We start from the raw sequence: 13481 nt of genomic DNA, 5'->3' as shown, positions 1-13481 counted from the left end.
GGAGCAGGAAAGTTGATATTTTGGGGTCGCTACTCTTCTTCAGAAATGGAGAAGGGGGAAGGGAGCTCAGAAATAAGTAGAGAGGAGACGTGGGGCCGGAATGGTACGTGGGACGGTGATGAGTGAGTGCAGGTAGGGATTGGTCATTGAGGTGGGAGGAGTGGATAAGTGGGTGAGGAAATGGACAGATTATGTCAGGTCAAGGAGGTGGGAGATGAGAGGGAGGGTTGGTCATGGGATGAGGCCTGGGGGTGGGGAGATTTTAAAACTTTTAAAATCTATATTTAGGCCATTGGGTTGTAGGTTCCTGAGGCAGAATATGAGGTGCTGCTCCTGTAGTTCGTGGGTGGCATCATCGTGACACTGGAGAAGGCCTGGGAAGGACATGTCATCCCTTTTAACTCCCTGTTCCACTCCCTGGGTGACGTGTCTATCCTGGGCCTCCTCTAGTGTCACAATGACGCCACACACAAACTGAAGGAGCAGCACCTCATATTCTGCCTCGGGAGCCTACAGCCCGATGGCCTAAATGTGGATTTTACCATTTTCAGTATCTCCCCACCACTGGCCTCATCATATGTCCAACCCTCCCTCTCATCCCGACTTCCTTAACCTGACACAACCTGTCCGTCTTCTCTCCCACCCACCCTCTCCTTCCACCACTTCCCACCACTGCCTACCTGCTCTCACCTATCAACAATCCACCTAACTTTCCAGCCCCATGCTTCCTCACTTTTTATTTATTTCTGTGCTCCCTTCCCTCTCCCCATTTCTGAAGAAGGGTCTGGACCCGAAACATCAACTTTCCCGCTCCTCTGATGCTGCCTGGCCTGCTGTGTTTCTCCAGCTTCAGATTGTGTTGTCTCTGACTCCAGCATCTGCAGTTCTTACTATCTCTTGTATAAATTATAATTGTTTTTCTCTTTGCGGTATGATGTCCATATCAATTGTATAGTCTGTAATTCTTCAGAGTGAGTGAATGCAAGCCCTGCAGTTATTGTGCATATTAAAGAGTGAAATTTGATTGATGGCCATTACAATGATTTTAGTATGAGTGTAAAAGATGGCCAACACAGACAAGAGACATGGCAGTATTTCATGAGTAAAACCAAAAAAAATCTGTCACAGACAGTCTGTATTGATTAACTCAAGCTTTGAGACATTGAAACAAATAGAGCAGCAAATAATGAGGTGCTATTTTGTCAAATACTACTTATTTAGTTCTGTTGCAGTACTGATACTTCAGCAAATGATACAATAGTCAATAAACAGTCTTTTCTGTGATAGATATTTGATAGGGATAGCAGATGATTTGATTTTCCCCTAAATAACTTATAATTCAGTTCTACCTTTTGGTGAATTTGTTATGTATATGAATCAGAAGGCAGTATTTCAGAAACTAAATGATTTTCTCCACTGGTGCCAACATTGCCACCCTATATCAGGTCCAGCACAGTCCAAATAAGGATCTTTCCCCACACCGCTTTGTCTTGCAAAAGACGTGAAGAAATTTTACATGTAAACCTGTGATGTGTTTCCATGATATGTGTGGATTTGCAAAAAAAATTGAAGCTTTTCTGCATGAAAATGAATTTCTCCCATGACAGCTTAGATAGAAGTGACTACTTTATTTATCTCCAAGAGCAAAATGATATGTAAGTTTCAGACAATCACCATCCCAAACACGAGAGAACCTAACCATCACCCATTGACATCCAGTGGCATGACTATCAATGTTTCCTGCTATCAACATCCATTGACAAGAACAATATCAGCTGTATTCATACCGTGGTTTCAGCAGCAGATGAGCGTCTGGATGAAATAACTGCACAGAGGCTGGTATCTTGTCACCAAGTCACCCTTTATTTATATGTGCACAGTACACGGGCTGTGGCCAGCTAGCTTTTGAGTCAGTCCCAGAATTTAGGAGACACTGAATCTCCTGTTTATATCTGTCAGCCAGGGTTGCCTGATTGGCTCAGATTAACAACCTTAATCAAGGACCTTATAGTCAATAATGTCCACCTGGTTCCAATCACTGCACTGGGAATTCTGCAATAACTCAGCTCTTGAGTTCCGAAAGTCTGTCCACCTTCTACAGGGCACAAGTTGAAGTTTTGTGGTATACTGTACAGTGACCTACATGAGCACAGCTCCAATAACACTCTGGAAGTTCGACATAATCCAAGGCAAAACTTTTTAAATTTGATCAGTGCCACCTGCACTACCTTCAATATTCACTTCCTCCATCACAGCATAGTCCAATATCTATTAAATGTACTGCAGCAACTTACCAAGCCTCCTTCAATTGCACCCTACAAACTCATGACCTTTGCTACCGACAAATGCATGGAGCATGTCACATGTAAGTTTCTCTCCAAGTTTCTTGTCATCCTGACTTGGCATTACTTCACTAATCCTTCAGTGTTGTTGGGTAAAAATCCTGGAACTTCTTCCCTAATTGTATTACCAGCATAGTCGCATTACTTAGAATGCAATCTTTCAAGATGCCTCACCACTTATCTCCTGCATGGTAATTAGTGATGGGCAATGATCAATCACAGAATTACTCTGGTGCATAAAGAGGCCATTAAATAGGTGTGTGAGATGTGCGTTTCAGGGGTTGGTGCTGACTTGCTGGGCTGAATGGCCTTTTGTGATTCTACAAATAACTCTTGGGCCAAGTACTCTTAAATTAAAATTAACACTCATTAAACTTACTTAATTTCCTGATTTCTTCATATATCAATGTGATTTTTGAATTAACTGCCTCTGAATTTCTGTTTTCAGGTCAATCTAAATATTAAACTTATTGAAAGAGACACCTCATTCATTACATATGTGTATAAAATGCATATTTTCTGTTATTTGATACCTTCAGTATCCAGAGAGGTTAAACTGTGGTGCATGTCATTGTTGCAAGTTATCAATCATACCTTAGATTTTGTCCATTTATTTCCTAGGCGGAAAAAAAGTTGTGTTCAGTATGGAATTATAATTGGATTCACAGCTGTGCTTATTTACTTTGGGAGAAAGTAACTTCCACATTTGTGTAAAACTCAGTGAATGCTCCACCTGTGATTTTGCAGCGTTAACTTTTTTTACCAAGATAAAGATGAGGAGAAAGGTTGCATGGTACATTGGTCTGTTTCACTCAGTTCTTCTGGCTGAAATTAATTTCTGGAATTCTGTAACCCTAAGAAACAGCAAGAAAAACATTTACTCGGAGCATGAAAATGTCATTTTATGACACCAGATAAAACTGTGTAAAATACCAGTAGTAACTTTGGCCGCTGGAGTGTGATACGACTACTTTGAGCGTGTGGAAATGAGTTGGTGCTTTGGGAAAAATCCTGGTCAGTATGCTTCTATTGGCTGTCCATATCATACATGGTGACATAAGGGAGGATGTTGTGGCCAATAAATAATCTAGAAAGCAATGGAAATGTTGCAAAGCAAGGAAAATTTTAATATTTGGAAGAAAAAGGGATTGAGAGAGTGGGGAATGATCCCTTTGAATTTTAAGAATCAGCAGATAGGGGAGAATTTAACTGCATCAATTGGGGGGAGAAAAACTCATAGTCTTTTAGACAAAAGCGCAGAGAGCAACTGTAAATAGTTCATTCTTTTAATGTTCTTTTTGTTTTCATGAACAAAGTTCTCATATTAAAGAAAATAATGTACCAAATCAAAAAGGATGTTAATGCCATTTAAACTGAGTTTATGTTCATTCAGCTTTGATGAAGGGAAACTAGTCAATTGAGACCCACCTGTAATAATGTTGCTCTGACACTTCACATGTGTTTACGTTGGCAGAGAGCCAGCATACGTTGGTGAACTTGTTCATTCAACTGTGGAGCTCATCAAGTTTGGCCAGAAGAATGTAAGATTTTGCGAAGTTAATTTCACAGACACCATAGTAGACTACTATTGAGTACTAAGATTTTCTTTGAAATGTGTTTTATACTGGGAGGGAACAAGCAATCACAGTATGGAAGCAAACAGTGGCAGATTTATGGCATATGTGACAGTAGTGTTTTGTGAACCTGAAATCTGGTGGCAGCTATGACCCAACCCAATTCCTGCTGACAACTCACATACTTGAATCAATGAACTTTCACTTCCCAAATCTGTCACGTTTAACACTGAAAAGATGGGCATCAAGCAGAAGTACCATGTGAGCTATTGATATGAATGAGCTAAATAAAAATGCAGTCAAATGAATGAACTTCTGGTTGACCTGTCAAAGGAATTTGAATTAAAAAGAAAAACACAGATTTGGTGTTAAATCTTTAGTTATTCGACAAGGTTGGCTGTTGCTGCATTTTTCAGATAAAAGCCGTTGAAGCAAGAAACTCAGCAGATTCACTGATTTTTGGAGATAAGAGTAAGCCATGCTGTAGATGGGTTTTTGGATTAAACACAGCTCATTCACTTTTAAATCTCCACTCATCCATGTTTTAGTCTGAGTCAACAGTGTACCTGATATGGGTGAACAGTTTTCACCACAGTAAGCTTCGCAGCATGGAATTGAACAATTCAGTCTCCAAATTAACCTAATGTTTCAGATTTATGTGTTTCCGTCACATTCTTAATGATCTGTTACCTGCTGTGTTTGGTGCAGCAGTGTTTAACAGCACTGTAGTTTCTAGATTTGTGTAAACTTCAGCAAATATTAAATCAGTGATTTTGCAGTCTTTGCCTTTTTTTTAAAGGTTGGGTTGTAGTTTGGTCTGCTTCACTCAGTTCTTCTGACTGAAATTAATTTGTGGAATTCTAATTAAAGAATAAAAAAGAACAACTTATAGCATGAGAATGTCATTTACTGATACGATGCATTGTCCCATGGGACAGCCTCACATGCACGCTCTGCATCAACTTGCAAGTTGTGCACATGGCTAGATACCTTCCAAACTCTTGACCTCTACCACTTGGTGGGACAAGGGATACAACAAACATATGCCAGTTCTGTTTGAAGTTACACAACATCCTGACTCGAAGCTGTATCATTGCTCCTTCTCTGTCAAAGGTCAAAATCCGGGAAATCCCTTCCTAACAGGCGTTGTCAGTGTACCTACACCAGAAGATGCCTGAGTACCACCGGGACAATTCCAAATTCACAGCTCTGCTCAAGTGTCTGAAAAATAACATGTCAAACCAATGATAGTTAACTTTGCTGAATTCTTATGGAGTAACAGTTTTTTGTTACAAATCACTTCAGTGTGCATCTGTATAAAGTTTAGTGGATTCGTGAAAAGTCATACACTTATACAGTACTGAAGAGGACCATAGAAACAGTTCTGCCAGTCTGTGGTGTACTACTTACACAAGTCCCACTTTCCCACGTGTGTATTGCCTTAAGTATTATGGCACTGAAATTTTTTATCCAAGTACTTTTTAAAGGTTGTGACATTACCCGCCTCATCTACCCTCCCAGGCAGTACATTTGTCCACAGCCACCCTCTGGGTGAGAATAGATTCCTCAAATCTCTTCTGACCTTCCTGACTTTCACTTTAAATGTGTGCCTGCTTGTTCTTGACCTTTCAACTAAGGGGAGCAGCTGCTTTCTATCCACCCTGTCCGTGTCCCTTATAGTCTTATACAACTCTATCAGATCTCCTCTCAACTTTGTCTCTTCCAAAGAAAACAACCTGTGCTTGCCCAGCCTCCCTTCATTGCTGAAATGCTCCATCCCAGGCAACAGCTTGGTGAATATTCTCTGCACCCTCTCCAGTGCAATCATATCCTTCCTGTAGTATAGAGACTAGCACACAGTACTCCAGCTGTGGCCCTAACCAAAGTTCTGTACAGGTCCAGCATGACCTCCCTGTTCTTATAAGCTGAGCTTCGACTGATTCAAGCACTCCATATGCCTTCTTAACTATCTTGTTCACGTGTCCAGCCATCTTCAGGGATATGTCAACAAGAACTTCGAGTTCCTTCTGTTCCTGTGAGCTTCCTAGTGCCCTTCAATTCATTGAATACTCCGTTGTTTGTTATTTCTTCCAAACTGCATCATCTCAAGGTTAAATTCTGTCTAACATTGACCTGCTCTAACTGACCATTTGAAAAAAAATCCTCCTTTCACCTAAGATTTTCCTCCTCACTGCCACTCGGCCAATCTTTGTGTCATCCACAAACTTCCTTATTGTCCCTCCCACGTGCTCATCCAGATCATTTATGAATATCACAAAGTGTCAGGGATATGGGTACCAATGGCTGGGCCAGCAATTATTCCCATTCCTAATTACCCAGAGGGCAGTTAAGAACCAGTCACATTGCTGTGGGCCTGGAGTTACATGTAAGCCAGGCCAGGTAAGGATAACAGATTTCTTTCGTAAAGTACATTAGTGAATCAGATGGATTTTTACATCAATTGTTAATGATTATATTAGACTTGCTTTTAGTGCTCTGTTTGAACGTTTTCTTTTTCTTTTACTGAATTTAAATTCTATACACTGCCTTAGTTGGATTCAAACCCATGCTTCCAGAACACTAACCTGTGTTCTGGATCACTAGCCCAGTGACTGTTATCACTACACCATTGTCACTAAACAGCTTCTTAAATTAAAATCTACAATTTAAAATTCATTGTTGGAGAAGCACTAGTTAAACTTCAACCATAAATCTGTAAACTTAAACATGTGCAATTAAAAAAAAAGATGTATATACTTTGCATTGCTCATATAATATTGGAATTCTCGTTACATCTGTAGCTCCAAGGATCAGTTTTTAAAAAATTATATTAGATTTCATTTGCTACTTGGAATGAGCTGTAGTTCCATTTCTATTGAGATTACAACAAAAATACCAGGAGAAATGAACGTTCCTTCAGGCTAGCCTTCTGTGAATACACCACCTTTGTTGAAATTAACTTGAGGTCCTCAGCCAAAATATTTAAAGGTTACACCTTTTATTTCAAGACGGTACAAGAAATTAATAAAATAGTCGATGTGACACTTGTACCCCATTGTTCGCTATAATGTGCCAAATATCTGTTTCTTTGATGCCTAACGGTGTGATGTGGAACTAAGTTGATGACTGTGGGCCCAGTAGGAGTGGAATATTAAGCAAACACCAGCTTTTTTTGCATTGAAGCTGTTCAAATGGTAACTTCTATTTGGCCCAGCATGTAAAAGTACCATTTTCCTCATTAGAAAGCTGTGATATGTCAGAATGATAGAAATTCGCCAAACAGAACTCCTGTTTTTCTATTATCTACCTATAGTTTTAATGGATTTTTAGATGTGTCATTTGTTGCATGTCTCAAGAAGTAGAAGGGGAAATAGGAAATGAAACCCTGAATTTTCTTATGCTGCAATAGTTGGTCTTGAACATAAGGAAGCTGCATGAGGATAGTTCATGCCTGCTGCCAAAGACGCCTTCCAACAGTGAAACAGTTTGGAGGCAGGCGGTCATTAATGCTGTTTAAGGCACTCATTAGGGATGATTTTACAGCCTAATTGGCACTTTGTCACTTGCTGATGCTGCCAGTTCAATAAAGGTGTCTTCTCTTAGAGGCTCGAGGATCAGTGAAGCCAGAGTCTTCAATCCTCTTCAATGGCAGCAATAGGCATGCAAGATTATAATTGCTGCCAACTCTGATCCAGCTGAGGGGCAACCTCTCCAAAATGTTGGGCTGGCCAGGATCAATTTTCTATTTATGTCTTCACCGTTGTGCAGAGCAGCCCTGGCAGTTTGTGATTTGCTTCAGTAATACCCAACCACCCTTTGAGGCTGCCCCTTCTCTCATGCTGTATGTAAGCTCTAATTGGGAAGGCAGCTTTGACTGTATGCCTGGTGACTTAAGAATGATGGTGAATGCTGAGGTGATCACTTGGGAAGCTACTAGCCGGAAGATCACTCAGCAAATCTCACTGTCTGAAAGGGCAGGCTCAGACCACCTTTTGCTTCTGCTGTTGAATTCCTGAAGCCCACAATGAAACTCAGCCCTAAAAGTCTGTTTTTTTTTGTGATGACATTTGATTGGGACAGAAGAGGGCTCCTACAACAAAGAAAATACACTTAATGAAATGCTATCCATCAATTTCTGAAGGACTTTTAATTATTCACTAATCTCATACAGGTGTATCCTGCCACACTGTTATTATGTTTTAGATACATTGTTATACATTTAATTCATTTGCTTCAAATCTGTTATCTTTTGCAAAGCTTGAGCAAAGGTGGTCAAAACTAATGTTTATAGAAAAACTTTTAGAATACTGCAGACAATTCTGGTTCCCTTCTATAGGAAAGATTTTGTTGAACTTGAGAGGGTGCAGAAAAGTTTTACAAGGATGTTGCCAGGACTGGAGGGTTTGAGTTATAGTTGGGGCTTTTCTTTTCCTGGAGCATTTCAGGGGTGACTTATAGAGGTTTATAAAATCATGAGGGGCAGGGATAAGGTGAAAAGCCAAGGGTTTTTCCCTTGGATAGGGGAGCCCCATAACTAGGTGGCATAGGTTTAAGGTGAGAGGGGCGAAGAATTAATGGGGACCTGAGGAGTAAATTTTGATTTGCAGAGGGTTTTGTGTGTAGTGGAATGAGCTGCCAGAGGAAGTGGTGGAGGCTAGAACAGTTACAACATTTAAAAGGCACCTGGATGGGTGCATGAATAGAAAGGGTTTATAGGGATACGGGTCAAATGCTGGCAAATGAGATTAGATCAGATTGGGATGTCTGGTTAATGTGGGCGAGTTGGATCGAAGGGTCTGTTTCTGTGCTGTAAAACTGAGTACTTCTGGAATTTTATCTTTGTGAAGTTTAGAAATTGCCCTAAATTCAGGATGAAATTATATTCTGATTGCAAATTCTTCAGAGAGTGGTGGATATATGGAATGCTCTACCCCAGAAGGCAGTGGAGGCCAACTCTCTCGATGCTTTCAAGAAAGAGATAGACAGAGCTGTTAAAGATAGTGGAATCAAGAGTTATGGGGATAAGGCAGGAACAGGATACTGATTGTGGATGATCAGCCATGATCGTAATGAAAGGTGGTGCTGGCTCGAAGGGCCGAATGGCCTACTCCAGCACCTATTGTCTATTGTCTTCTGCACATTTTACTTAAGACAGAGATTGGATTGCATTTCTGGCATCACAACTTGTTTAACCCAGTTTATTTTCTGGTTCTGCCAGTTGAAGTCGAGCATCTGTAATGGTTCACTCAGAAGGAGGCTGTGTGAATTACTAGCCCCAGCATTAGTTCGTATTTAGTGTTGTTTCATATTCAAGAATAACTACAAATAATGGTCAACATTTAAGAAGCTGATGATACTGCAGGCTAATTAAATATGAAAATAGTGATTAAACAAGATTTGATTGCAGTCAACAAGAAAGCACTTCAGGATGTTTCTAGAATGCAGTTTGAACTGAATGCTGCTTACCTCTTGTCTTTCAGACACATACTGGCGAGAAAGAGAAGATTTGCCCTTATTGTGGCCAGAAATTTGCTAGCAATGGAACATTACGTGTGCACATTCGAAGCCATACAGGTACATGTTGACAAATTTGGAGAGGGTCAGCTACATTAGTTGTTATATTTATTTAGAGTTTGGGCACTAAGCAGCTGCCTTGACATACCGGCAGTTCCTCTATAGTGTTCTTGCATGACCTGGCACAATAGAATATTGCATTTGAGGGAAATTGCTTTACTTGCACGGTAGAAAGTTCACGCTATCCACACCGTGTCTACTATTCATCAACTGCAGTACAGCTAATTTGCGTTAATGAAACACGTGTTAAAGCAGAAATACCTGCCCTGAACCACGGAATGTGTGGCCATGAGCTTGCAATAATTCCAAATAAAAGCATGTCTTTCAACCTTGGTTGCACTAAAAAAAACAGAAATGATGATTAGAAAGGACATACGTTTTATTAATGCTGAGCAATTTCAGACTAATCTGTATTTGCTGATGTCAGCTGAGGAATGAATTGCATTCCAGTGTACTAGTAACAAAAATATGTCACTCTAGCTGACTAAATATTGAAACAATTGCAACAACTCTGAGTTTTTATGTTTCTGCATATATGGCATAACAAGAGTTCTCAGTCATTTTACTCTTGAGCCCTCTGCTATGTTCTAAATATTCCACACATCTCGAGTAAAGTTTTCTTTGTATGCAAATAATTAAACATTGGTTTATTCACTTCACCAACACCTTCCACCCCAACCTTCAGTTCACCTGGGCCATCTCCAGCACATCTCTCACCTTCCTGGACCTCTCAGTCTCCATTTCAGGCAACCAGCTTGTAACTGATGTCCATTTCAAGCCCACCGACTCCCACAGCTACCTAGAATACACCTCCTCCCACCCACCCTCCTGCAAAAATTCCATCCCCTATTCCCAATTCCTCCGCCTCTGCCGCATCTGCTCCCATGATGAGGCATTCCACTCCCGCAAATCCCAGATGTCCAAGTTCTTCAAGGACCGCAACTTTCCCCCCATAGTGGTCAAGAATGCCCTTGACCACGTCTCCTGCATTTCCCGCAACACATCCCTCACACCCCGCCCCTGCCACAACCACCCAAAGAGGATCCCCCTCGCTCTCACACACCACCCCACCAACCTCCGGATACAACGCATCATCCTCCGACACTTCCGCCATCTACAATCCGACCCCACCACCCAAGACATTTTTCCATCCCCACCCTTGTCTGCTTTCCGGAGAGACCACTCTCTCCGTGACTCCCTTGTGCGTTCCACACTGCCCTCCAACCCCACCACACCCGGCACCTTCCCCTGCAACCGCAGGAAATGCTACACTTGCCCCCACACCTCCTCCCTCACCCCTATCCCAGGCCCCAAGATGACTTTCCATATTAAGCAGATGTTCACCTGCACATCTGCCAATGTGGTATACTGCATCCACTGTACCCAGTGTGGCTCTCTCTACATTGGGGAAACCAAGCGGAGGCTTGGGGAGCGCTTTGCAGAACACCTCCGCTCGGTTCGCAATAAACAACTGCACCTCCCAGTCGCAAACCATTTCCACTCCCCCTCCCATTCTTTAGATGACATGTCCATCATGGGCCTCCTGCAGTGCCACAATGATGCCACCCGAAGGTTGCAGGAACAGCAACTCATATTCCGCTTGGGTACCCTGCAGCCCAACGGTATCAATGTGGACTTCACCAGCTTCAAAATCTCCCCTTCCCCCACCGCATCCCAAAACCAGCCCAGTTCGTCCCCTCCCCCCACTGCGCCACACAACCAGCCCAGCTCTTCCCCTCCACCCACTGCATCCCAAAACCAGTCCAACCTGTCTCTGTCTCCCTAACCTGTTCTTCCTCTCACCCATCCCTTCCTCCCACCCCAAACCGCACCTACATCTCCTACCTACTATCCTCATCCCACCTCCTTGACCTGTCCGTCTTCCCTGGACTGACCTATCCCCTCCCTACCTCCCCACCTATACTCTCCTCTCCACCTATCTTCTTTTCTCTCCCTCTTCGGTCCGCCTCCCCCTCTCTCCCGATTTATTCCAGAACCCTCACCCCATCCCCCTCTCTGATGAAGGGTCTAGGCCTGAAACGTCAGCTTTTGTGCTCCTGAGATGCTGCTGGGCCTGCTGTGTTCATCCAGCCTCACATTTTATTATCCTAAACATTGGTTTATTCTTTGTTTTACTGATGCAATGTGGCTCATCTTGCTGATACACTCCACCTGGTTAAAAACTAACAGTACAGTCATGCACAGCAAGATTCCCAAGCTGTCAGTCAGAGGGATCGCCATAAATGTGTACCTGTGTTTCAGGGTCATGTCTTCATGCAACTTGGTGGTTCTTTTATGTATATAACATCCACCCCTCATGTATATGCTATTCCTGTATCTCAGCTCCAAGTGGCATTAGCAACAGCCCATTTGATTAGCCAGCTCTGCCATTCTTGGCTCATATGTAACAGCCAGAACAAATGCTGAAAACGGCCAAAAAAATTGCAGATACTCTTTGGATGACTCTTAGCCCATTTGTCCACAAAACCATTGTGCAATTTACCATTTAAACATTGTGGACAGGAGAGTGAATTCTGCCTGGGGCCCCACTGGCAAACAACTGGCTGCCAATTGCCACTAACAGATCTGAGGGAGGAGAAGGCCCACTCTCTCTCCCTGATCTTCTGCAACAATTGCAGCAACTCTTCTCTTTCTCATCTTATGTTTCTCCCCATGCTGGACCTTTGCAATTTACGGATGTATACTCCCAGTGTGTGCCAGGAAGATCACAGTATAATTTTTACCCACATTTTCATTGACTGCCAGTTGAGAATCCCTGTGGTAGAATTCAAATCTAAAGAAATGTGTGTAATGATGAGATGCAAAAGTAAGAATATGCTTCAATTAATTTGGGGGGCATCATTGAATGGCTATGTTTCATCAATATGCAACCATATTCAGTCAGTAATTTGCTAAAATAGAATAAGGAATTGCAGATGTTGAGATCTGAAACAAACAAATGTAGAAAGTGTTAGAGAAACCCAGTGGGTCTGACAGCATCTGTGGAGAGAAAACAGAATTAACACTTCAAGTCAAGTGTTGCTTGACCTGAAGTATGAACTCTGTTTTCTCTCTGCAGATGCTGATAGACCTGTTGAGTTTCTCCGCGTTTCTGTTTTTGTTACAGTAATTTGTTGGATTGCTGCACTGCTTTGATTTGGTCAAATTGAAATTGGAATATGGTACTCAACCAACATTAAGGACCTGGATTATTTCACTGTATTTGTGTGCATTACTTATAGTGACTTCAGTGTGTCTTACTAAACAACAGTAAGTTTTCTTACATTTTGTAGAAAATTTTAGTGGAAACAAAAACCCAAATATTAATGAGGAGTGCAGCCATTCAGATAAGTCAGGCAGGGAAAATGTTGACACTCTTGATCTTAATATTTGGGCAATCTGCTGCAGACTCTTGCCTGCCAGTCTATCAGTCAATTTGACAGCAAATCTGGTGGACAGGTATGCACTCAGGCAGCAGGAGGCTGCAAATGAGTTGGTTTGTCAGCAGTTTGTTGTGGAGAAGGCCAGGTACCAGGATCAGAAGTGGGAGGCAGCTTTTCAGAGATCAAGAAAGGGCCATCCCTCAGTTTGTGAGGGAGAGTCTGAGTTCAGGATTGTAACCCAGGAGGGTGGGGAAAATGGAGAGGTTGTTGCTGAGATGTATGGTTGAGTGTAGGAGACTGAGGACTATGTCCCTCGTCATGAATGAAAAAATACGTGATTAAAAAAAGAACAAACTTAATAATTACCTTCTGGGCTTCTGCACGTGTCACCTTGCTGGGAAATTCACATTGGCTGTACTCAAGCCTCAAGCTGAAATTTCTGAATAGCTTCTGATGACCTGTTTCTTTCCTGCTTGAGAATAGATTAATATGACGCAAGCCAGAGGGGAGACACAGCAATTGGAATGAGTGGCATTATGAATTTTGACAGCTCCTTAACCCCATTGGTTCTAACAATTTGAACCAAAGGACATTAGGCAAATGCTGAG

The 13481-nt window shown here is 42.0% G+C and overlaps 1 protein-coding gene across 4 annotated transcripts in view; it reads left to right on the top strand.

The window, feature by feature from the left end:
• Positions 1-13481, top strand: part of prdm5 (PR domain containing 5) — a 295357-nt gene that overhangs the window by 180359 nt on the left and 101517 nt on the right. For all 4 annotated transcript variants that reach the window (XM_048563583.1, XM_048563497.1, XM_048563403.1 and 1 more), the window contains one exon: positions 9397-9490. In XM_048563583.1, the coding sequence (XP_048419540.1) occupies positions 9397-9490 (94 nt within the window). The remainder of the gene's footprint in view (positions 1-9396; positions 9491-13481) is intronic.

Source organism: Stegostoma tigrinum, chromosome 1 (genome assembly GCF_030684315.1).
Source record: "Stegostoma tigrinum isolate sSteTig4 chromosome 1, sSteTig4.hap1, whole genome shotgun sequence".
Taxonomy (NCBI): domain Eukaryota; kingdom Metazoa; phylum Chordata; class Chondrichthyes; order Orectolobiformes; family Stegostomatidae; genus Stegostoma; species Stegostoma tigrinum.
Note: the sequence above shows the minus strand (reverse complement) of the source record. Positions and strands in the feature narration are given on the sequence as shown.